Here is a 25873-nt window from a genome sequence, read left to right on the forward strand (position 1 = left end):
TTTGTTTGGGTGTGGGTGGGGGAAGGTGGAAAAAAAAGTACAGACCATAAAATAAAGAGACATCAGCCAAAATACTTGCTAGCGCCCTTCCCAATATTCATAAATCTCCCTAATTCAGCTCAGTGGCCATTCCAATTCCTTTGATCATTGGTCTTCACCTGTCATATGGAGAAATGATATGATGAGCATATTAAAGTTTTCATGTACTTATATCCACACCAACCTCCTCATGCATTTTGACAGGTACAATGCATTTCTGTTCTCTCCACATTTCTTTCTATCCCACTACAATCTTCTTTTTTTAGGTGAGTTACCCTATCTCCCAGCTCTGCTCTCACTCATTACTGTTGTGTTTAGCTAAAAGTTGCCAAAATATTCTTGATGGAACAGTCTAATTCCTGGCCTCACAGCAGCTTCCAAAAAATCTCTTCTGCTCACTCGCTCTCCTTATCTCTTAGAGGGTATCAGAACAAGGAGACAGGATGTAATTTAGTCCTTCTCTTTTTCTTTCCACCCGGTGCGGTTTGGTTTTCTTCACTCTATTTTCTCTCCCAGCATTAAATAAGATATATCTTCTGGGAGTAAAGAAAAAAATTAATTACTAATTACACAGTTACTTTAGTTTTAGAGCCTTAGAAGCTCAACACCCCCAAACGGTAAGTTGCTTAATTGAGTTATTCTTGATTTAATCGAGGATTTATTTCTCTCCTGGCAAAAGCTTTATGGAAGTGACCCAGGTCTATGACACCCATTCCAAAGCATAATGTGTGATCATTTCACACCACTTTTACACTTAGATCTCTCCCAAACCTAGGGAGAGAAAATGTCAGGTCCTATTAAGAAATATAGGGGTGTTTTTGAAGCTAATCTGTGGAGGCATAAGCAGCAGTCATGTCAAGTGACAACTTAGTGTAGATTTCACAATGTTGGCGGGGACCCTGAGAAGTCTGATTACAGCCAGATTTTTTAAAAGGCAAAAAAGCAAGTCAGGAGTCTAAGTTATTTTGGAAGTTAAAAGAATTCAGGATTATACATTTTTATCATTTAAAATATATCCTCAGGACCCTTGATATAAAATTCTTATTTTGGCATTTGGAAAAGTGTTATTTTTCAACAAGCTAAGATTGCAAGTTCACATTTTCCAACTAGCTAAGATTGCAAGTTGGGAAGCCAATAAGCCATCACTGGTTTTAACCACACTTTGTTAACGAAATCACAATGACTTGGTTGATAAATAATAGCATAAACCATGATTTTCAAAATACAGAATATAGGTTTACCTATTATACTAAGTCAAAGACAAATGAACAACATTATGGCTTAGTCTTAGTCGAATGGGACACAGTGGCTCAGTGGCTAAGACACTGAGCTTGTTGATCGAAAGGTCAGCAGTTCAGCGGTTTGAATCCCTAGTCCCACATAACAGGGTGAACTCCTGTTACTTATCCCAGCTTCTGCCAACCGAGCAGTTCAAAAGCACATAAAAAATGCAAGTAGAAAAATAGGGACACCTTTGGTGGGAAGGTAACAGCATTCCGTGTGCCTTTGGCGTTTAGTCATGACCACGGAGACTTCTTCAGACACCGCTGGCTCTTTGGCTTTGTAATGGAGATGAGCACTGCCCCCTAGAGTCGGGAACGACTAGCACACATCTATAAGGGGAACCTTTACCTTTACCTTTATTGCTTAGTCTGAAAAATGAATTTATCCAAAAGGGTTTACTTCCAATCTTAGATGTAAGAAAAAAGGAATAGAAAAGATCTATGTTGTTTTCCCCTTTCTTGGGATGCTATTCCTAGCAGGTACTGAGGTATTTATTTTCCTTTATCTCCTGCCTTCTGCTCAGCAGTTATCAGATAATTTAGTTGCTTCATGTTCAACAGGCATAGAACTGATTATTAGTTGCTGACACCTGTCTAGCCAAATGGGAAAAGAAAAAAAAAAAAAGGGAATCAGACATCTTTTGACTTTTCTTTCCCATAATATTTCTTTGGGTTTTTGCAATGTGAAAGAAAGACTGCAGAGTGAGGAAAAGGTTTCTTAGCATTTTCTTTTTATATAAGCATAACATTTTCCAGTTTTGTCTTTTAATTCAAAAACATTAGCATTTCAGGTTTAAAAATAGGCTGGAGTAGAGTAATTACTTTGGTCAGTGGTATCTTTTATTTATTTATTTAGCATTTCGGAAGAACAATTCATTCACTCTGTAAATAAGTCTACTTTTTGATAGATAATGACCTGTTGCCCAATATAATGGTCTGTTCCTTTGAGTGGAAAAGGAAGCAGATTTTTTTTATGGAGCCCCCCCCCCATTTTAAATTGCCACAAATCTCTCAATAAGACTGTCAGAGATCAGTTCCACCAAAAAATAGTGAAACCCCACCCCCATCCTGAAAAGACATAATATGAATTAATACAATCAGTTCTGATATGTGTAAAATAGCTGTGAACTGCAATTCATTTTGAAACCGAAACTCTGTAGACAAGGCAGAATCTAAAACAAAGGTGTGAATCGATTAATGAACCTGCAGATTTCTTTTCATAAATCATTTTTCATTGAACGTAATTGGTCAGAAGCTATTTAGAAATTTTCAGCTAGGGCAAATTTAATATGGTTTTTCAAAGTATTCCTGTTCAGCCTAGCTTCAGGAGTATAATTTCTCAGCTTTAATTTTTAGGAATACAATATATCAATGTAGTATTAAGTTGAAACAATTCCCTCTTAGATTATTTATACCCTAAAATGGTTAAAAGAATGCATAATGAATGTCCCCATTTACTCAATGGATTGATCGCTTGATTATACTTGCTACATTTGCTATATGCTGATTGCCTACAAATGTAGATTTTTTATGAGTAAATTCAGTATAATGAAATATAGGACTCATTTATACAAAATACAATAATTTAAAAGGCACTATAGTTATATAATTGTAGTGTGTGTGTGTATATACACACACAGACACACACAGTACATACACACACATACATGTTTGCGTTGGTTAATTATATGTAGAACTGTATTCCTTTACTAGTATAATAACGTATTATAATTTTCCTGCTATTTTAAACACTTCTGTATTTTTAATAATGTAAATATATCTTTTGTTTCTTTCTATTTTTTCTTTTTCTGTTATTATTGTAAAAGCAATAAAAATAAATGAAATAAAAATAAATAAAAACATCTGACCATAGCAAAGTATTTTAAATCTCTTTGATAGACTGAAGGATATTGAAGAGTCCATCCAAAGAAACCAAAGAGCCAGTTTACTTAAGGCATCAGACTAGAAACTGGGAGACCAGGAATTCTAGTCTCTCCTTAGGCATGAAAGCCATTTCAGTGACTTTGAGTCAGTCGCTCTTTCTCAGCCCAACCCACCTCATAGGATTGTTGTTATGGGTGAAACAGGAGAAAAAAGCAGCATTAAGTATTTTTGTTGAATTGACTTGTTCATGAAAATAATAAAAATGGGATAAAAATAAATAAATTAAAAATAAAATATGAGTTTAGAGGTCTTAATTCTGGTAAGAGTGTTTCCTAGAACAGTGTTTGCTTTATTACAGATGTTTTCATATATCACATTTTTTATCATTTTAAATAACACGGATCCCTGATAAAAGTTTGTAACTAAAAAGGAGACAAAGGTCAAAGAAAGGAAACAAAGGGAGCAGGTTAGTAAAATGCATAGTGTTATGTATTCATGTTTGTACCTTTAAATATTTGAGCGGGAAATCAGCACGTTGCTGATTGGACGAAGCCTCCAGTAGAACTGTATAAAAGGAGAGGTTTTTCCCCCAGCCTGTTGCTGGGTTCACCCTATATTAAAGAGCTGTTGTCACTACCCTGGTCTCCAGCCTCGTTACTTCCCGAACTTAACATTGGCGACGAAGGTGGGATCTCGAGGCTAAGGAGAACCAGAACCGAGCTGAAGCACGATAGACCCGAACCCAGCAAACTCAGGGCAGAAAAGCGGAGATGACCGGTTACACTCCGCCCGCACCGTTTGACCCGGCTAAGGAGAAATGGGGAACGTATATGACCCGTTTCGAAAGCTTTCTAGAAGCCAACGAACTGCAAGGAGTTCCAGATAACCGAAAAAGGGCTTATTTCTTAAGCCACTGTGGTCCGGAGGTCATTGATATCGCGGAAGCCCTGGCAGAGCCAACGCCGTTGCAGTCGGTGTCATGGCCAACTCTACAGACTTTACTAAAAAACCACTTCGCACCAACGCCGTCCAAATACGTGCGGCGGTTTGAATTTGGAGAGCGAAGGCAGATGGAGGGCGAAACCATCGGTGACTACATGGCCGCCCTAAGAAAAGCGTCCAAGGACTGCGGATACCGCGACCTAGACGAGGTGCTCCTCGAGCAACTCATCCGAGGCGTCAAAGACATCCGTTTGCGGCGACGGCTGCTAGCAAAGAGCAACCTAACGCTGGCCACCGCTCTGGACGAAGCCAGAGCACATGAAATGTCCACCCAAGCGGCGGAGACACTGCAGAAGCCTGTCCCACCAAAGGCGAGCGCGAAGGCAACCCCGGTGCACCAGGAGGAGGTTCAGACCGAATCCGACGGTGAAGATGAGGAAGGGGTCTGCCGAACCGAGAAACGCGACAAAGGGGACAGAGATGAATGCGGGAGCTGCGGTGGTCAACACCAGCGGCAACGCTGCAAGTTTAAGGACGCGACCTGCCGGCGGTGTGGGAAGAAAGGGCACCTAGCTCAAGTTTGTCGAGCGGCCCAACCTTCCCCCCCAAAATTCAAATCGGCCAATCAGAGCGGAATCGGCAAGGCGACCCGCGATTGGCTCAAACAAAAAAGGCGCAGATTCCAACCAAACAACTGTGGTCATAGGCCGCGCCTCGACCCGAGTGGAGAAGAAGATCTTCACCAAGCCAAAAATAGAGGGAGTACGGTGCCGGCTTGAAGTAGACACGGGATCAGCGATCACCATCATGTCCTGGGACACTTTGGCGAAGTCGCTGCCGTCTGGCGCCGGGCGCCACCTGCAAGCACAACGGCCACGAGTCCACGACTACCAGGGAATCGCATCCCTGTTCGAGGACCACCTCCGTCCGAGTCGAGTACGGTCCACACAAGAAGACCCTGCCCATCACGATCGTCGAAGGAACTCTGCCCAGTCTGTTGGGACTAGACTGGTTTCGTGCCCTGGGCATGGGAGTGACTGGCATCTACAGGAGTGACTGTAACCTGAAAGACATTCTCTTTAACGAGTTCAAGATGTCTTCAAGGACTGCCTGGGCAAGTACAAGGGGACCCCTATTTCCTTCAACTTAGACCCCAGGTAGCCCCATTAGGCTTAAGGCGAGGAGAGTCCCTTTTGCCCTAAAACCAAAAATCGATAAGGAGCTGGACAAGCTCATAAATCAGGGGATTTTGGTGCCAGTCGATCACGCAAAGTGGGAGACGCCAATCGTCACCCCAATAAAGCCGGACGGGTCAATTAGAATTTGCGCTGACTACAAGGCGACGCTTAACAAAGCCTTACAGAAAAGCGCTTACCCGGTTCCCGTGGTGCAACACTTATTGCACTCTTTGGGGCAAGGGCAAGTCTTTGCAAAGTTAGACTTGGCCCAAGCCTACCAACAACTGCCCGTAGACGCCCGCACAGCCGAAGCCCAAACGATTGTAACGCACAGGGGGGCCTTCAAGTGCACCAGATTGCAATTTGGGGTTAGTGTGGCACCAGGGCTGTTCCAAAACCTAATGGAACGACTACTGCAGGGGCTCCCAGGGGTAGTTCCCTACTTCGATGATGTCCTAATTTCAGGGGAAAACATGGAGGAATTGGGGGAGCGGTTAAGAAAGGTTTTGGGCATTTTCCGGACAGCCGGATTAAAAGTCAAGGCAAACAAATGCCAGATAGGGGTCGAATCCGTCGATTTCTTGGGCTACCGGATAGACAAGAAAGGAATTCACCCCACTGAGAGCAAGGTTAAGGCAATTAGGAAGGCTCCAGCGCCCAAAAACAAAGCAGAGCTGCAGGCATTCCTGGGATTGGTGAATTTTTACGCGGTCTTTTTAAAGAACAAAGCAACCGTTGCGGAACCGCTGCATAGGCTCTTAGGAAAAAATACTGTTTGGTCTTGGGGAAAGTCGGAAAATAGGGCTTTTGAAGCAGTAAAGAACCTGCTCTCAAGTGATAGCCTGCTCATCCAATATCACAACTCATTACCCCTAGTGCTGGTTTGCGATGCCTCCCCTTATGGGGTGGGGGCTGTACTCAGCCATAGATTTCCAAACGGCACAGAAGCCCCTATAGCTTTTTACTCTAGAACGATGTCCTCCCCAGAGAGAAACTATAGCCAGCTAGATAAAGAAGCACTAGCCATTGTGTCAGGGGTTAAAAAATTCCACGAATATGTCTTTGGGCGGAATTTTGAAATCGTGACTGACCACAGACCGCTACTAGGGATACTGGCTGGCGACCGCCCAACGCCTGTGGCACTTTCGCCACGACTGACCCGATGGACTATATTCCTAGCCGCTTATTCGTACAAGCTGCAGCATCGACCAGGAAAAGAAGTGGGGCATGCAGACGCGTTAAGCCGATGCCCACTACCAGGGGCAACCGACGACCCCACTCCGGGGACGCCCATTCTACTTATTGACTCTTTGGACTCTGGCCCAGTCACATCTAAGGAAGTGGCTCGGGCATCATACCGGGACATTGTGTTAAGGACTGTACTCGGTTGGGTACAGAGAGGGTGGCCCGCTGCGCCGGGCGAACGGTTCAAAGAATTTGTTAAAAAACGAGATGAGCTCTCGGCTCAAGGGGGGTGCCTGTTATGGGGTGATCGTGTAATAATTCCTGATAAATTAAGGGGAAAGGTATTGGACCTCCTCCACGAGGCTCACCCAGGGATCGTAAGGATGAAGGGTTAGCTAGAAGCTATGTGTGGTGGCCACTCATGGACGCAGAGATTGCTGAGAGGGTAGGGAAATGCCAGGCTTGCCAAGAGTCCAGACCTCTACCCCAACGGCCCCAGTCAGGAATGGGAAAAGCCCCAAGGGCCCTGGTCAAGAATCCACATTGATTTTGCTGGCCCCTTCCACGGCCAAACGTTCCTAGTGGTTGTTGATGCATTCTCTAAATGGTTGGAGATCATACTCATGAAATCCACTACGGCCGAAGCAGTAATCGCAGCCCTGCGCCACCTATTTGCAACTCACGGGTTGCCGGACACTCTGGTGTCCGACAATGGGCCTCAATTCACGGCAGCCCAGTTTGAAGAATACCTGGCAGAGGAGGGCATCCGACATGCCCTCTCTGCGCCTTTCCACCCTGCGTCGAATGGCCTTGCAGAGCGTTCCGTCCGGAGCGCTAAGGAGGCATTGTCCAGGCTCAAGCCAGGTGACTGGCAAACAAAGATAGACTTTTTCCTAGCCGTTCAGCACAGAACCCCAAGCACGGCCACCGGGAAAAGCCCAGCCGAATTACTAATGGGACGGAAACTCCGATGCCCACTTGACCGTTTGAATCCCCATTACACACCAGAGGGTTACAAGGGGGAACTAGAAAAGACAAGGGAAATGAGCATAGGCGACCGGGTGTGGGCCCGAAACTATGGGGACGGCCCTAGTTGGTTCGCAGGACAAATAATAAAGATAACCGGCCCAAAATCGTACGTGGTAGAGCTACCAGACAACCGAGTGTGGAGGCGCCACATAGATCAGATAAGGAAACGAATAACTGATCAAACCGAACCAAATGAAACAGATCATGACCAATACCAATTTGAATTCACAGCTGACAATGACCCGGGGGAGGCGCAAGACTTAGCTGAGGTCCCAGAGTTCCAGCGACGCCATCAGGTTCCCGAGGGAAACAGCAGGGACAGTTTCAAAAGTAATCCAAGGCCGGATGGCCAAGAAAAAGAGTCGGCCAATAATCCGGAGCCCGTTGGCTCAGAGAAAGAGCTGGGAGGAGAAAACAGCCCCTCCGACCAGCTCAAAACACCACCCAGAACTGAACCGCGCAGGTCAGAAAGAACTAGGAGACGCCCAGGTTATTTGCGTGACTACGTCGAAAAATAACATGTAAATAAATATGTAAATAGAGGCAAAGTGTTTTCTGGGAGGGGAGGAGTGTTATGTATTCATGTTTGTACCTTTAAATATTTGAGCGGGAAATCAGCACGTTGCTGATTGGACGAAGCCTCCAGTAGAACTGTATAAAAGGAGAGGTTTTTCCCCCAGCCTGTTGCTGGGTTCACCCTATATTAAAGAGCTGTTGTCACTACCCTGGTCTCCAGCCTCGTTACTTCCCGAACTTAACACATAGAATATATATAAAATTGGTGCAATTATATACAAACTTAAACTATAATTTATGATCACCCTCATTATACTGTGTTGCAGGTAGGTAGAGAGCAAAAAAGGTAAAGGCTGACCAATGTCAGAAGTGCCTATAAGGGTAAGGGTTTCAGAATCATGTGAATTAAGATAAGTACACCATATACTCTATGGATTTTAATTAAAAATTAATTATTTCTGAACCCCAGACATAGTGATTAGCAGGAAATGGGTTACTGAAGTTATCAGCCACCATTTCGCAATTTGAACTTGGACTACATTTGAAAGAAGCCTGTATTTATAAATTTGGCATCCTTTCAATCTAGTTTTAGCAAGGATCTCTTCAGGAGTGCATGGATTGGAGCGGCAGAATAACAGAGTTGGAAGGGATCTTGGAGGTCTTCTAGTCCAGGGGTCACCAACCTTTCGGACCTCAGGGACCACTAAATTCATATTTTAAAATTCTGTGGACCACTAATATGATCTGCCTAATGACCAGCTGGGTGGGCGTGGCTAGGTGGTCATGTGACTGGGTCGACCTGGCCAACTCGATGTCACTCACATCAAGGGGTGCCTCGCCAGCCTCTACTCACCCCTCCCCTCCCAGACACTCCTCGTCTGCCCGTCCAGACTCCTTAGTGCCCCAACAGGAAGCAGTTGTTGGAGCTAAGCAGCCACCATGAGAAAGAGTTGGCAAAACAGCTGGCTCAGTTCAAATTGGTCTGACCGAGAAGGAGGCTCAGCAGAAGAACCTCACTGAGGACTATGAGCATAGGCTTTTCAAAGCAGAGGAAAGACCTGTGGGAGTGCAAGGCCAGGTACCGGTGCTTGGAGGCTCAGCGGGCTGAGATGGTCAGCCAGTTCCAGGCCTCCGGCTCTTTGCCACCAGTGGCACTTCCCTCCAGCCTTTGCCAAATCCTTGCACCAGGAGGCTGAAGCAGACCCCAAATCAGAATATTCTGCCCCTCTCTGACCCACACAAAAAGACCCCAAAGGGGGAGACTCTCTGCAGCAACACGAATGTTCATAGCACGTATCTGTCCTAGGGGCTGTAGCTTGAGGGCTCCTGATTTAGTGCAATATAAAAAAATGCAAATAATTTTTCTGCGGATCACCAAAATTTTCTCGCAGACCACCAGTGGTCCACGGACCACCAGTTGGTGACCACTGTTCTAGTCCAACCCCCTGCTCAAGCAGAAAACCCTATCCCATTTCAGACAAATCGTGGTCCAATCTCTTCTTTAAAATCCTCCAGTGATAAAGCACCTATAATTTCTGGGAGCAAGCCATTTCACTGATTAATTGTTCTCACTGTCAGGAATTTTCTCCTTATTTCTAGGTTCTCTTTGAGCCATACATAGCTCACTATTTGTGACTGACTACTCACCAGTATTTCTGAAGTGTGATTAGATGTTACAAAACAAAAATATGGATATCTTTGGCACATGAAATTCATTCCATGATACTATTGTGTTCCAGTTTTCCTGTAAGCTTTGAGTTTATTAGAAGAATTGCTGTGTCTCAACAACAATAAATAATGCCAGTCTAAGATCTTTGCTGAAAGGAGATGTGGTAGTAATTTAAATTTAGGCCTCATTTATATAAATAGAAGAAAGACTGAGAGTTGCAGTACAGGGTGCAAGTACTGTCTATGCCAATCAGACTTTTGCTCTTCAACAGATTATTGAGAAATGTATGAATGTAAGAAAGAAAGTTAATTATGTGTTTGTTGAATGTTGAGAAAATTTACAACAAAGTGAATGAATAATGTTTTGCACAAATAAGAAGTTGCTCTGTAGTTGTTCAATGTAATAATAATGGTACAGTGGATAAAAAGCATGTGTGAGAATAAATAAAATACCTACTGCATATTATCAATAATGTTATGTGATGGATATTTATGCACAGATATTTTTGTATGCAGATGATGCCGGGTTGTTGATTGAGAACCCAAATAAGTTGCATGGAATGTTATTCATATACATTGAATCTGAAAACCAATATACAGTTTCCAAGACCAAAGATTGGCGAGGGAAGTAGAGTGAATAATTGCAAGTAATGCATAAAAGGCAAAAAAGCCTACAGCAACTGAATGAATTTGTGCACCTTGATAAAATATGTATGAAATATGGTAAAATAGTTGGAGATCTTTTAATATATGCAAATATTAGTATGGGTGGCATGTGATGTGGTCTGCTGCAAAAAAATGATTTTTTTAAAAAAAAGCAAAACTACCTGTTTATAAGAGAAGACTTTTGGAGTAGGAGTCTATAAGAAGCATCAGAAAAGTCAAGAGGATGGTGATAAATATGGAATTGAAGCTCCACATCTTTTGTACACATGTAGACATTGCAAATATGTACAAACCAATAGGGTTTCAGCTATGTGGCTGTGCCTACTCTTTTGTCATCATTGTCTTCTGATGTTCCCTGTGAGTATTGTTGGCCTTCTCCTACTTTTTTATATGGTAGCGAGGGTTGCATTTGTCAACAAAAATATAAAAGTAAACTGAACGGCATGAAAATGGAGTACTTAAGAAATGCATGTAGTAAAACAAGAAGATATAGGATCAAGAATGAATGGGTGGAATTGAATCTGTATGAGTAAGTGATCAATACATAAACACTGATTAATTGTACAAAATGAATGAATGAGGATCAAATTGTAAAATAAATATATGAAGAAAGAATGAATGGTTGAAGACTTAGAAAAACATGGTGGAACAGAACTGATGAAATCCTCAAAAAAAAGAGATGAAACTTTTCAAGAATTAAAGTATGATTCAGTGGAAGGATGATGTGCAAGTATAGAAAGATATGGAGTAGCATAGTGAATAAGGTTGGGATAACCCGAATTGAGCTATAATTTCTTTTCTTAGCTTTCTTTCTTTTTCTTTTCTTTTTTGTTATTTCTTACATATTTTTGTCCTTTGCTTATGCCAAAAAGGGATAATGTGATATGTATGTTTCTATGTTGCAGGCTCATATGATCAAACTTCCTTCATTCCTTCCATATTCCTTGGGAGAAAAAAAATGAGCTTTAATAAAGAAGCTTAAAATAATTCTCTTTAATCTAAGTTTCTTTTCAGCAGGAAAAAAATCCATTATACGACCTTCCTTTTGTAATTTGAAATGGTTCAGTCTAGAAATGGGTAAGTTACATCTATTGTTCATGAAAACTAGATTCTTGCTTATCATATATAAGCCTTAATTAACCCCATTAAGTAATGCAAAAATAAAAGGGCAGTGAAAATTTCTTGCTTTTACTTAGGAATATGATTTGAAATATGATTTGCAATTAAAAATGTGTTCTTGTTTTCAGAATGTAATTGTTATTGTGTTTGAAGAACTGGAAACAAAGACTAAAAACTCATTTTCAAGGTTAATGAGTATCTCTAGTCTGAATTTTCCTAAATTGGCACTTATGACACAGATGCTAGAATAAATATTATATCTTTCGATCTGAAACAGTATCTTCAGATTTTATTTTATCTCATATGCTGTGAGACAGCCATATGTCCACTGAAGCAAACAAGGTAAGAAATAGAGTATGATCTTTAGGTAATGTTCCTCTGGACTCAGGTTATGCACACTGATCATTGGCAACTCACTGAGGATAGTTTAAATTCCATATTGGCACTGCTATACATTATCTTGTACCAGGTCTGGAATTTCACTTTGTCATATATATCTTCCAAGAGCCACCGGTTGTCAGTCACAAATAATAAAAATGGCTCCAGGAATTAGATCGAGAGGTTCCTTTATTGTTGACTCCACTGTACACAAGAATCTCACCCAACTGCCTGTTTTCCCCTGGGAAAGCCTGATATAGATCTAAGTATTTGACCTTCTAGTCTTCCTCCCATCTATAAAGTCTAGACTGGCATATCCCTTAACTAGTCCCACCAGGGCCTCCTTCCTTTCAGCTGTTGATTCCACCACATCATCTACTTATCATAATAAAGTCATACAATTATCATTTATAGAGAAGAAGCATTAAGAATAATACTCCAGTATTAAGCTCCAGAATCTAAAATTCCAGATAAATGCTAATAGCCTTGATGGGAGAACAGATTTAAGCAGCAAGCCAGATGAGGTCAGATGGAAAAGAAATTGGAACTCATATGCTTTTTCGAAGCACTGACTTTCTCACTTTCCTCGACCTCTTAATCACAGACCTACCATTACAAAACTGACAAGCAATTTAGTATACTTAATCTTAAATGTTGAAGTCTTACTTCTAAACTACTTTGTGAAAAGAAGCTTCTTAAGTTAAAATTGGTTCAGCAAGTACACTCCAATGCAAATCAGTTCTTGGAAAAAAAAACTATTTGCAAGAGAACATACACCAAATCATGGGTGTTCACAGTATATTGGAAAAAGAAGATAAGATGGCAGCCATAATTGTGCAATTGAAATTCTGTCCATTTTTAAGTCTCATCATAGAAAATCTGTTGATGTCTTCAGGATAGGGGTATTTATACCCATCTGCTGAGTATACAAATTAGAGATCCTTGGATGCTGAAGCTTTGGTGAAGATATCTTGGAGAACTAATGCCACTAACTAACCTCGATAACACTGTGTGACTCACATTTCCAGGAATGAGGACAAAGAAAAAATATGGAATGGCTTTCCTGAGAAATGGTTGGCACTTAAATTGCTGACCTTCAGTAAGATTATCAAGACTTGTTCCCAAGCTTTTGGGATGTGACCACCATTTACATAATGGTGTTGTTTCTCTTTATCTCAATTATATTGTTTTATTGTTTCATGATTTCTTATTGGTTTCTGCTGTCAGGGTTCAGGTGGATGCCCTGATTAAATCATGAGCCTTGAACCAAGCTTCAAAAGAAATCCAGTTATTTATTAGGAGCTTCATGTCGGCAGGCTTCCAAGTGAAGCCAACTCTGATCCCACATAATTTACGGCCCAATCTTGACCCTGTTTCTCCCCTCCCCCCAGAGTGTCTCATCATTCACATTCACTAATGGGACTATTATATTCTGTGGGTTCCATAATAATTGAGGCTCCACAGATGTTCACACATAGCGTTTATTTTTAACTCACAGAGACCAGCAACAACAAAAGAACAGGGCGCCTGCTTTGACAGCCCTTTTATACTCGACTGTCAAAGCGGGAGCCAATCAGAACAGAACAATAAACCATCTCCACCACTAGGGGCCACCACTGCCGGTGCAGGACATAACACTTCTTTCCCCCTAGCTTGCGCAATCGTAATCCTGGAGATACGCTGGGCGCCGCTTGATTCGGCTGGACCTTCGTGGCTCCGTTGTAGCCATGGTCACTGGCTGGCCCAACTCCTCAGCCTCTTCTGTGGGGGACTTCTCCGGCCCAGGGACCCCTAGCCCCTCCACTGGCAGAGCAGACAGGGCTTCCTCTCGGTTATCAGGTACAGGGGCTGGGCGTCTTATTCCCTTGGAGCTTAGCTCCTCTGCCCGGGATGATTGGGTTGGGCTACCTCCTGGCTCTTCCTGAGTGCCCCACTCTGGCAGCTGCCAGTCCCCGACCTGACGCCGGGCCCTGAGCTGGTTACAATGTCTGCGCCACTCTCTACCCTCATCCAACTCTACCCTGTATGAGCACGGGCCGGTGATTCCCACGATCTTTCCTGGGAACAATAGGGGGTGGCCGCTGTAATTCCGGGCATACACCCCCTCCCCCAAATCAAATCTCCTGTTTGCCCCCATGGAGTCCAATGGCTGACTAGGTGAGTATTGGGGGTGCAATCTATCAAGTGTGGTCCTCAAACGCCTGCCCATGAGTAACTCTGCTGGGCTCTTATTCGTAAGTGGGTATGACGTGGAATGCTGCCCCAGGAGGTACTCATCCAACTTCTCCTGCCAGCCCCCTGGGCCCGACCTGGCCAATGCCTCTTTCACTGACCGGACTGCTCGTTCTGCCCAGCCATTACTGGCCAGATGAAACGGGGAAATGAGAGCATGGCGTATTCCTAGGCCCGCTAAGAACGACTCAAACTGGGCGGACGTTAGCTGTGGCCCGTTGTCCGAGACCACAAGGTCGGGCAACCCATGGGTTACAAACAACCGTCGCAAAGTTCTAATGACAACTTCTGAAGTGGTGGAATGCATTAGTGCGATTTCCACCCACTTCGAGAAAGCATCGATGACCACTAAGAATACTTGCCCTTGGTACTGCCCCGCAAAATCTACATGGATGCGGGACCAAGGACCCCTAGGCTCCTCCCACTCTCTAGGGGGAGACTTAGGCGGCAGCAGTCTTGTCTCCTGACACCGGTGACAGGCCTACACACAGGCCTCTATGTCTTTATCTAGTCCTGGCCACCACAGGTAGCTCCTACCCAGGGCCTTCATCCTAACAATGCCCGGGTGACCCCGGTGAAGTGTCCCTAGAATGGACTGTCGGGAGGGGGGGCGGAACTACAACCCTATGCCCCCAGAGGAGGCAACCCTATTGGGTAGAGAGCTTGTGCTGCCTTTGCTTATAAGGTTGCAATTCAGGGCTGACAGGACCCTGGGGCCATCCACGGAGAACCCAATCAAGAACTTTTGAGATGACTCTGTCCAAGCCAGACATTCTAGCAATGTCACAAGCAGTAACGGGAAAGGAGGAACCGTCAATCAGAAAAACATGGGACGCTGGAGCCGGGTCTTCCACCTTGGTCATCAATGGGCAACGGCTCAGCGCGTCAGCATGGCCCAAATGTTTCCCAGGCCTATAGACCAGGGAATAGGAATAAGCCGTTTAAGAGCCCCAGGAATGCCTGTAACTCTGACTTGCTGCGGGGTGTCGGCGCATCAAGGATTGCCTTGGTCTTGGCCGTAGTGGGGTGTAAACCCGACCTATCTACTAGGAACCCTAGGAATTCTACCTGGGGCACAGCAACTACACACTTGCTTTTCTTAACTTTGAGCACCACATCCCTGAACTTAACTAGCACCTGGCGTAGTCTGGACATCAGTTCCGGAGTGCTTGCTGCCGAAACCAACACCAGCACTACCCCGGGTATTCCGTGGAGTAGGTGTTCCATGAGGCAATCGAGTTAACACCCTGAATAGTCAAACCTGGGGCACAGCAACTACACACTTGCTTTTCTTAACTTTGAGCACCACATCCCTGAACTTAACTAGCACCTGGCGTAGTCTGGACATCAGTTCCGGAGTGCTTGCTGCCGAAACCAACACCAGCACTACCCCGGGTATTCCGTGGAGTAGGTGTTCCATGAGGCATTGGAACAACCCCGGGGCCACACTGACGCCAAATTGGAGGCAGCGGCACTTGAACGCCCCTCGGTGAGTGACAATCGTCTGTGCTGCTGCTGTGGACTCATCCACAGGCAATTGTTGGTATGCCTGTGCTAAGTCAAGCCTCAGGAAGATGGATCCTTACCCCAAGGAGTGCAGCAGATGCTGCACCACTGGCACTGGATATGCATGGGCTTGTAATGCTCAATTAATGGTTGCCCTATAGTCCGCGCAGATGCGGATTGAACCATCCGCCTTAATGGGAGTCACAATGGGGGTCTCCCATTGGGCATAATCTACTGGTTCTAAAACACCCTGGGCAATGAGTTTGTCCAATTCTGCATCCACCCTAGGCTTCAGGGCAAATGGCACCCAGCACAGTTTTAATCTGCGCAGCACCACCCTAGGGTCTAAGTTAAATGAAACAGGCATTCCAGTATATTTTCCCAACTGGCCATCGAACATAGTGGGAAATTCCCTGACCAGTGTATCCAGCTGACTAGCTCCAATCGAGTTAACACCCTGAATAGTCAAACCCAGGGCTTCGAACCAATTAAGCCCCAGAAGACTAGGCAATGAGCTATCTACAACTACCAGTGATAGGCAGCCTACAAATTTCTTGAATTGCACCCTGAATTTCCCACTACCCACAATGGGAATTGGCCGTCCCTGATAGTCTTTTAATAACAGCGCACAAGGCTTCAGATGCTTCTTAGCGATAGTAGGCACCAGACGCTTTATCGTGCTCCAGGAGACAATGGAAGTTGCAGATCCGGTATCAACTTCCATCAGGCATGGCCGCCCTTCGATCAGGACGGAAATTCAGATTTTCTGCTGGACCATTTCCTCAGATCGCCACCTGATCCCTGTTCCTCCCATCTCATCACGGAAAATGGCATAGCAGTCATCCTGCGGCCTCCTAGATCTCAGGTGAGGTCGTCTTCCAAGAGAAGGGCTGGCTGACGGACCCTTTTGTGGAACCTTCTCAGGCTGGACCAATCGGCAAACCCGGGCAATATGGCCCCATCGGCCGCAACGGTGGCAAATTGTGTCTTTGAAATTACAGGCGGCTTGCATATGATTTCCCCCACACCCAAAACAGCCAGTCAGAGGGAGGCTATCTCCCGCATGAGTATTTGGTTTCTTAACCTCTTTAAGGTGATGGACAGCGTCTTCCTCCTCCTCCTCCTCATATAGTGGATCAGCTTCGCTGAAATGAATTGTTGTTTTTTTTTGCTATCTGCGGGCTCTGCCCTCGAGGCATATCAGCTAATGAGAGGGTGGCCAGCTCTGAGGCACGTGCCTCATCTAATGCCATCTGAAATGTGAAGTCCTGCTTAGCGATGAGACGCCACTTGAGGCATTCATCCCGGACACCGCTGACGAGCCGGTCCAAAAGGTAATCATCCAGATCAACAAATTCGCAATGGCGCGCCACTTTCCGTAAAGCGGCTACATACTGGTTTATCGATTCCCCCTCAGCCTGATCCGCCGGGCGATTCTGGAGGGTGTCGGGGCATAATGTCTTTTTAATTTAGCCATGAAGTCATCCCAAGTCCCTGCATGAATTGACTGGGGGGCCATCAATGTCATGGCTGTCTCGAACATTTCTGCCCCACAGAAACCCAGGAAATAAGCACGCTTCCTTTCACGAGATAGGTTTGTATACTCATTGGCAATAAGAAAGCATTCAAAACGGGCTACAAACGCCTCCCATGATTCGGTCACTGGGTTAAAAGGCACAAAGTTCTGAGGCGATGCCATGGTTTGCTCTGTAGGACAGGGATCTGAATAGCTCTGAGGAGAAATTCACACTTTGGCTCACTCAGCAGCTCAGCAACTCACGTACTTTCCTCAGTCCTCGTCGCCAGTATTATATTCTGTGGGTTCCGTAATAATTGAGGCTCCACAGATGTTCACACATAGCATTTATTTTTAACTCACAGAGGCCAGCAACAACACAAGAACAGCGCGCCTGCTTTGACAGCCCTTTTATACTCGACTGTCAAAGCGGGAGCCAATCAGAACAGAACAAGAAACCATCTCCACCACTAGGGGCCGCCACTGCCGGTGCAGGACATAACAGGGACAATTTCATGGGTTGTTGAGATGACTCCCCTCCGGCCAATGTGGATAACCCTGGGAGACAGCCTTGAGAGATATATATCTGGAATGGGCTTTTGTTTTTGGCTGCCATGCTGCTTCGCCAGTTTCCCATCCCCCTTGTCTATGGCAACTGAAGAGCAAGCCAGGGATGCTTTGTGAGTTAACATTTGCATTGTGTTTTTGTATTAATTTTTCTAAGATTTTATTGCATTTTCTATAAGCCTGCTAGAGTCATCTTGACTGAGTTGTGTGACTCGTCAAATGTTTTAAATAAGTCAATTACCCATTAAATAAACAAAATCCTCTGCGCACATACAATAGGCAGAGCTTTGTTGGCACCATTACAGCTGCCATCTTGATTTCTTTTTCTTTTACCATATCTACCTTGTGAACATCCCTGCAGCAAACAAATGAAATGGAGAATGGTCTTGTTCTTCAACAGCAGCTGTCAAATATTAGCCACCTGGCCACCTGCTGTCTAATCTAACCTGAGAGATGGTAGAGAAATGGGAATTCAGCGGAGAAAAGATATTGCTTCTTTGTGTGTTTCAATGTTTTATTTAGGCCAGCAAAAGATATACTTTTGTTTTGGGAAGTGTCTGATTTCTTAAGGGAGACAGCAAAGAAGAAAAATATTGATTTGTGGCCTTTTATTTTAAAAGTCACTCCTTAATCTGAAAGGAGAGGAGGGAATAAAGATATAGTGATGACAATTCTCATTGCTATGGCAACTGTACATTTTTAGTGACAGTGGAGTCTTCCTCCAGAAACAGCTAAATTGCCTGGGAAGTGAAGGTGAAGAGGGCAAGAAGCAGATGGTGGAATTTACTTAAGGAAAATTGTAACTCTTGAAATTTGCAAATAGGGGGAGATGTAGGAAGAAATATACTTAAGTAAACAAAATAGGTGTGTCTACTATTGTATAGGCACTAATGTCATTTCATTGATGATTTATAGCCTACTTATCTTATAAATCCAGAATTGGGGACCATAATATCTGAGACTGTACAAATTACATTTTTCCCCTTAATTTTTCTACTAGAGGCACACATTATAATCAAAGAAAGATGCAGGTTTTGTCAACCCTTATCTATCGCCAATTTCCATTAACTATAGTTCAGATTCTTGTAGAGAATGTTAGCATGTAATGAACCTGTATTAATTTGAACTGCCTTGGTTCTTGATTTCCTGTGCTTGACAACTGTGTACAGTTTTGGTTACCACAATATAAAAAAGTTGCATGTGATTCTATAAAGAGTGTAGAGTTACAGAAAAGAGGGGGCTGACCAATTCTTCAAGCACCTGAGGGCAGGACAAGAAGTAACAGATGGAAAATTATCAAAGAGAGATCCAACCTAAAATTAAAGAGAAATTTCCTGACAAAGCGAACAATTAATCAGTGGAATAGCCAGAAGTTTTTGTCCAGAATGGTTTAGGATCTACTCAAACAGCGGGTTGCACTAGAAAACCTCCAAAGTCCCTTCCAATTCTCTATTCTGCCTCCTCCTATCAGCAATTTTTAGGTACTTTGCTAAATCAGTGGCACGCATCTCAGTCTTCTGCTGCACTTTGTTCTACCAAACTTCTGTTAAACCTGGATTCCTTCCACAATACAGGAGAAGGGAGGTGTCATGTCCCACGCCTCCTCTGACGGCCGGGTCGGGGAAGTCCGTATCAAGCGTGGCTGCAAAGCCTCTGCAGCTTTGCCAAAGTTCTGTCAGAGTTCTCAGGGCAGGCAGGAGACCAGGATGTGACTTCAGCAATCCAATTTAGACTTTGCCTGACTCAAAGAATGCCAGAAAGCAGATCCTTTATATAGGCCATGGGGTGTGGCTCCATGACTCAGCACTTATCCAGGCCTGCCCCTCCCTTCCTTTTGCTGACGTCGCTTCTCCACTCTCCGGAAGCGTAGGTTCCTCCAGCCTCCAGCTGCCGGTAATTCCAGCTCGTGACTGGTTTCACACTCCCCAGGCTCACATGCTGTGGGGGAAGGGCCCAGCTGCTCCGTTTGTCCAGGCATGGTTCCAGGACTGGGGGCTGGAGGCATGTCAGGCCATTCGTCTTGCTTGGTCTGTCCGGGCATGGTGCCAGGTCTGGGGGCTGGAGGCATGCCAGGACATTCTTCTGCACTATCAGCGACCGGCAGGAGACGAGAGGGGCCCAGCTGCGGAGAGGGGGGCGAGCGAGGCACAACAGGAGGATTGTATCCTAGCTTAATAGAAGTTTGGATAGAACAAATATTGGGCATTGTGGGGAGGGGTTTACAAAGTGTTATCAGTTTGTTAAACTCAGCCTGTGGGTTTGATTTAACCTCTATGTAATTTATATGAATCACAACCTTTACTAAGCTTAATATATTCCAGAAGTTTTAGTGCTAAGTAAAATTAGGACAGACACCCCTCCCCAATGAATTAATGTTGGAATTAAAAACCAGAGAGACGAGGGAGAGAGAAGGGAATGAAATCTATAGTGTGGCAAAATAGATTACTGCTAATTCACCAGAACAGTGCATTGAACAACAAGTATTTTTATATTCTTTGTTTCCTTTCGATCTTTGTGTGTGTGTGTGTGTGTTTCTGCAATGAATAGAGTATATACTTTCATATTCTGACTGCATAAGAAACAAGTTGTGTTCTGGAATATGGATTAAGTATTGGTGTGCCCATACCTATACATTTACTTTGCCCATTGTCAAAAATACTTAACTTGATTCCGAACATTTTAAATAATATATAAATTTTACCTTGAGTGTTACACTGAGAATACTATGTGTGAGTTGTCTTTTGAGTAACTTCCTCAGTAAATCTATTGTGTTATAAACTATGTTTTGAAGGGCAACATATTACATACAATATACTATATTGCAACAGTAATATTTCCCTAGAAAATCAGCAAATAAATCTGCCACTTGTAAGCCTTTTCTCTCAATTGCATTTGAGCTATAGATTGTTTCCAATTTTTCTTCCCAAATACATATGAATTTTATTCTCTTAGATTTGAATGATCAAGAGAAACGGAGTTCCTGTTTTAGAGTTATGGGTGTTCTGTGATGAAAGGAAGACATGATATCCCTTTATTCCCATTTTTATAACTGGGGAATTTTCTATTGTTTCATCTGATAGAAATATACACTGACATAACAAATGACAGGATTCAAAGTTAGATCTGGCACATTTTTCAAAGTAAAAAGACGTTTTACATTTGCACGAGATAATTAATTAGATTGAATGACATTTAAATTTGGCCAGCAGTAAGCATTCTGGCTGCATTAAACAATGACAACAATAAAAACTTGTAGATGGCAATAAAGGATTTACAATGATCTAAAACAAGCCAAGTGACAATTCTGTGCTGGCTTAATGGAATGAATACAAACAAAGAAATGGTATTGCTATTCTTTGCTATAGAAAATACCATTTTACAGAGCCGTTTTCTACTTATTAAGCTTGAACCCATTGCTAGTTGTAAATTCCAGAGAAAACCCATTGCTAGTTGTAAATTCCAGAGAAAAATGATAAATGATTATTTATTAAGAAAAAGAATTGGCAGGGCAAATGTTCATTGTATAATGACACCATTTTATAAAATTTTGGCTACAAGTGTAAACTGTGACAGTACTAGATATTTAACTTGCAAATCCCTATGTGCCCTTCACTCAGCTTGCAGAGGGACAGAGGAAGTGACTACTGCAGCTTTAATACAGCAACTTGGCTGTTAAAGCACTTAAATGTCACCTTGTCCCTGAGGTGTGCTTAGATGGGCCATCGGAAAGTAAAGACAGAATCACAATGCCTTTGCTTTTAATAAAAAAGATGCCCTTAAACACCCAAACTTTGTAAAATGAAACAGCACTGAACTGATCATGAAAACTCCATTCAGTTTCTATGCTTTGTACCAGCTACTTATCAGATTTGCTGATGATAAAAAATTACATTTGGTGGTTATTAATATGTACCGAAAGACAAAAATCAAAATTATTTTGGTAGATTAGGAAAGTGGGCTCAAAAGAGAAATGAAAGTTTATGGAGACAGATACAGAGCTCTTGACTTAGGAAAAGAAATCAAATGCACAAGGGTATAATTGGTATATAAAGCTATAGTGACCTGATATCCCGCTTTTGGCGGGACAGTCCCGCTTTTTACTAATTTGTCCCGCGTCCCACAGCATTTCAAAAAAGTCCCGATTTCGTTCACCGAGACTCCATTCACTTGGAGAGAAGGGGGCGCAAGATCGCCCGCTCTCGCGAGAGCGGGCAAAGGAGAGACGCCACTTGACTTCGCCCACTGGAGGCTGTCTGGAAGAGCCGAGAGGAGAACCAAGGAGAGCCGAGCCTGCCTGGAAGAGCTGAGAAGCAGCAACTGCTCCTCCTCCTTCAGCCAGGTGGTGAGACTCAGTGCGCATGCGCATGCGCAGCCCCCCCCCGCCCCCGTCAATGGTGTCCCGCTTTGCCATCACTGAAATCTGGTCACTTTAATATAAAGGCATATGTAAAAAATGAATATGTAGTTGATCACAAGCTTGAATATAGGTCAGCAATGTGAATGGATGTGAAAATTCAAACACAAATTTAAGATGCATTAATAGACATTTAGTTTTTTAAACATAGCAAGTAACTGAATATTCTCCATTGCATCATACACTGTTTTTTGGCATAACACAACAGTGACACTTTAATCATCTTCAATAGACATTAACACCCTACTGTCATAATACATTGATATTATGGGGAAAACTTTAGTCAGTGCTTTTTACTGAAGCAGGTGGTTATTGGAAAGGTGGATTGAACCACCAGATAATTCTACGGTTTGCCATGTAGAGTCAGATTATATCATGGGAAGAATAATGGGAAAAACAACAGTTACTCCCAAAAAGTACCTTTCACTTGTCCTCAAAAGTTTATAAATTTGTGAGGATATTGCTTGAGAGGAAGAACAAATGCAAAGGATCAAAAGAGAGCCTGCAAAACCACATTTTAACAGAAGGTTTAGATAATCTTCCTCAAACCTGCATTTTTGCAATGTCATCTGAATATGTTTGCAATCTTAAGATATTCTTTAAAATGGCAATATCCAATTTGTTTTCCTTGGAATTCTGACTATATGATTGTTACCGTCCATTGTTACTATTATATTCCTTAAATAATTTTTATATATTTAAGAATTAGTTTTCCCAGAATTGCACAATATCACATCACCCCCTTATGTTTTCAAATTGTCTACAAAATGCTGGTAAGTCCTTTCTTGGGGATTTCTAAGCATCTTCCTTTCAGTTCCGCCCTGCCCCTTTAAACTTATGTGAAGAGGGAAGACTTGTATAATGGCTAAGAACAAGCCAGTTGGTCAGATGCAGCATCACAAGATTCAACCTGGACAACAGCCTTTGTAAATCCTTGGATAAAGCCATTCACTATTGATACTTAAATTGCCTTCCTAGCAGCTCATAACTGCTTCGTTGTTTCAGAGTGGCAAAGTTTCCGGAAAGTATTTTAGCTGAATATTAGGGGGGCGGGAATTCATAATGGTAAAATGGTTTGATAGTGATACTAATCAATTAGGGGAATTGTAGGCATTATTTCTGTGAAAGTATTAAACTAGAAACTGAATAGTTACTCACTAGGACATTTTAATTCAATTTCAAGTACAAAGCAGGGGATTCTAGTAAGTACCCATATTATGCCCAAAGGGGACTTACATAATATATGGGATTCTAAAACTATAAGAGGTTTCCAAGTGTTTTTTACTTAGAGAAACATAGCAATGCAACCTCCCACAGCCAATTTTCATTGGTATTCACCAGCCTTTAATGTCTGTCCTTCCCAAGAAATGTAAGGAAGGCAATTAACTTTCCCAACAGATGAGTACAAAACTGGTTGAAAGACTATGATGTGCTGATGAACCTTTTCATTTGTATCAAGTTTTCTTAGCAATCATTTTGACCCTTCAGTGGCATGCTTTCAATTCACTTTTTAATTTTGAATCATTCTTACAGTTATGTTCAAATTATGTTTAGAGACAGTGCCCAATTCCATATCTATTAGTCTATTAGTGTATTTCTGTAAGGTTTTAAAAAAAGGGAAAACACCTACCCAGCCATAACAATGAAGAAATCCAGGCGGTTCCAGGTATCTCCAAGGTAGCATTTCTTGCCAAATATCCCCAGGGCCACCATCTTCAGCACCATTTCCATAGCAAAGAAGATAAAAATGAAGTCATCAAACACCTAAAATGTCCATAAGAAAAAAAAGATGCAGATTTAAATTAATTTCAACCATTATTTTGAATAGGCATATGAAATACATAAACAGGATTTTCTATATAGTCTTAATACATTGTTTAAGATAATGTTTGAAGACCCTTTTGCAGGCACTGCCACTCACAAAAATGTTGCAGATGGTTTACAGAGAAAGGAGCCTATTCTAGTATGTCCACCAATCCTTCCAATGAACACTGTTTCTAGAAATGCCTACCTGATCTCTTAACAAATAATAATAGACTAGGCTGACATCTTTGTTTTTTTAGCTGCCTGACATAATCTTTACACATTTTTGTTTGTTTTAATCTATTGTTTATTGATTGTTCTTTATTTTTATATTTGTAATTCAGTCCAACAATGTTTGCTATTTAGAACATATTAAACAGTCTACAGGTAGTCCTTGCATAATGTCTACTTTTTCGGTGATTGTTTGAAGTTACAATGAGGGGGTCCCAAGCTAGATGAGGAAGAGGATAAGAGACCATATTTCAAGTAGGTTAGAACAGCAGCCTCCAGCCTTTTGGACACCAGGGACTAGTTCTGTGGAGAAAGGTTTTTCCGCAGAGCGGAGGGGGTGTGGTTTCATGTGCATCCTGCAGATGGGGCTTTGCTTGTTTGTGTGGCCCAGTTTCTAGCATGCTGCAGCTTGTGCCAGCCCTCAGACTGGGGGCTGGGGTCTCCTGGGTTAGAAGATTACTGTTTTAGTTTGGCAAATTTCTGTCCATTAGCTATAAGCAAATAAACTCATTTGGATTTCATTGTATTGCCTTTGGGCTTAAGCCTGACATCAGGCTGAGTGAACACCTACTTCATAAACAAAAGCCTCTCTCATCTCTTTCACAGTGCTTTGCAGGAATGTTGCCCTATTATTCATAGCAAACCACTTCAGCTCAGTAATATTTGAGGGTTTTTCTAATAGGAACTGCTGGCTTTAGGTATTGCCAAATCATTTGTATGTGATTTGACTCTAAAATGCCAATCTTCAACCTGGCCAGGCCAAAATATTGATTTTTTTTTAAAATCTATTCTCTGTACATGAGCTTGTATACTTAGAATCTTGCTATAGTATGTACCCACATGCACTTTTAAAAGATGGACAGAAATGGGACAGTAAAGTATCCCCCAACAAGTAAATTTACATCTCCTCCTTTGTATATGGTATGAAGTTCTTATTGTGGAATGCAATGTTTATTTTTCCAGACAAAATGTATTCCACAGAAAGTGAAACATTCCAATTTTGACTTTTGTACCCATAGAATATTCCTCCAGACATCTGAGGGTTTATTCAGGTAATTTTTGACAAACTTGAAATGAGCATCAACATTCTTCTTAGTGAGGAATGACTTCTATATTGCTACCCTCCAGTAATTTTCTGATGATGGACTCATGAAAGTAATTACTTTAGCCAAGGCAATAAAGACCTGCAGCCAGTATATGTTGTTCAATAGTTCTGTGTGACTTTCTGAATGTATTTATGTACTTTATATGTATCGTCTTTATTATTGAAGACTCTGGGAATCAATCAAAATTATGTTGATTTTGATAGGCCATCTGCTCTTGGGAAGATTTACCTTGTTTCAATTCCTATGTCTGACTATGAATTGATGGAATTTTAGAAATGGTTTTATAATCTTTTTTAGAACATTGCGCATCAACCACTTTTTAACGAAGACTTTTCAGAAATTTCTTTCGGCTTTGGTTATGAAACAAATGAAGAAGCACCCCACTTTGGTACTGTTTGCTGTCTCAATACTTTATATATCAGCAGGATCCACGAGAAGCTCTAATAAATAACTAACAGATATTCACTTTTGGACAAACTGAAAGGGAATGAATACTTTTTCAAAGTCCCAATGACTTTGACATCTCTGACATTAATTTATTCTTTTTAATTAATTTAATTTAATTAATTAATTAATTAATTAATTAATTCTTTTTAATTAATTAATTAATT

At 42.4% G+C, this 25873-nt stretch overlaps 1 protein-coding gene across 1 annotated transcript in view; it reads right to left on the reverse strand.

Annotated features, from left to right (window-relative positions):
• CACNA1I (calcium voltage-gated channel subunit alpha1 I) overlaps positions 1-25873 on the reverse strand; it is a 381909-nt gene that overhangs the window by 169238 nt on the left and 186798 nt on the right. The window contains exon 3 of the mRNA XM_058190911.1: positions 23753-23886. Coding sequence (XP_058046894.1) covers positions 23753-23886 — 134 coding nt within the window. The remainder of the gene's footprint in view (positions 1-23752; positions 23887-25873) is intronic.

This window comes from Ahaetulla prasina, chromosome 7, assembly GCF_028640845.1.
Source record: "Ahaetulla prasina isolate Xishuangbanna chromosome 7, ASM2864084v1, whole genome shotgun sequence".
Classification (NCBI taxonomy): Eukaryota; Metazoa; Chordata; class Lepidosauria; order Squamata; family Colubridae; genus Ahaetulla; species Ahaetulla prasina.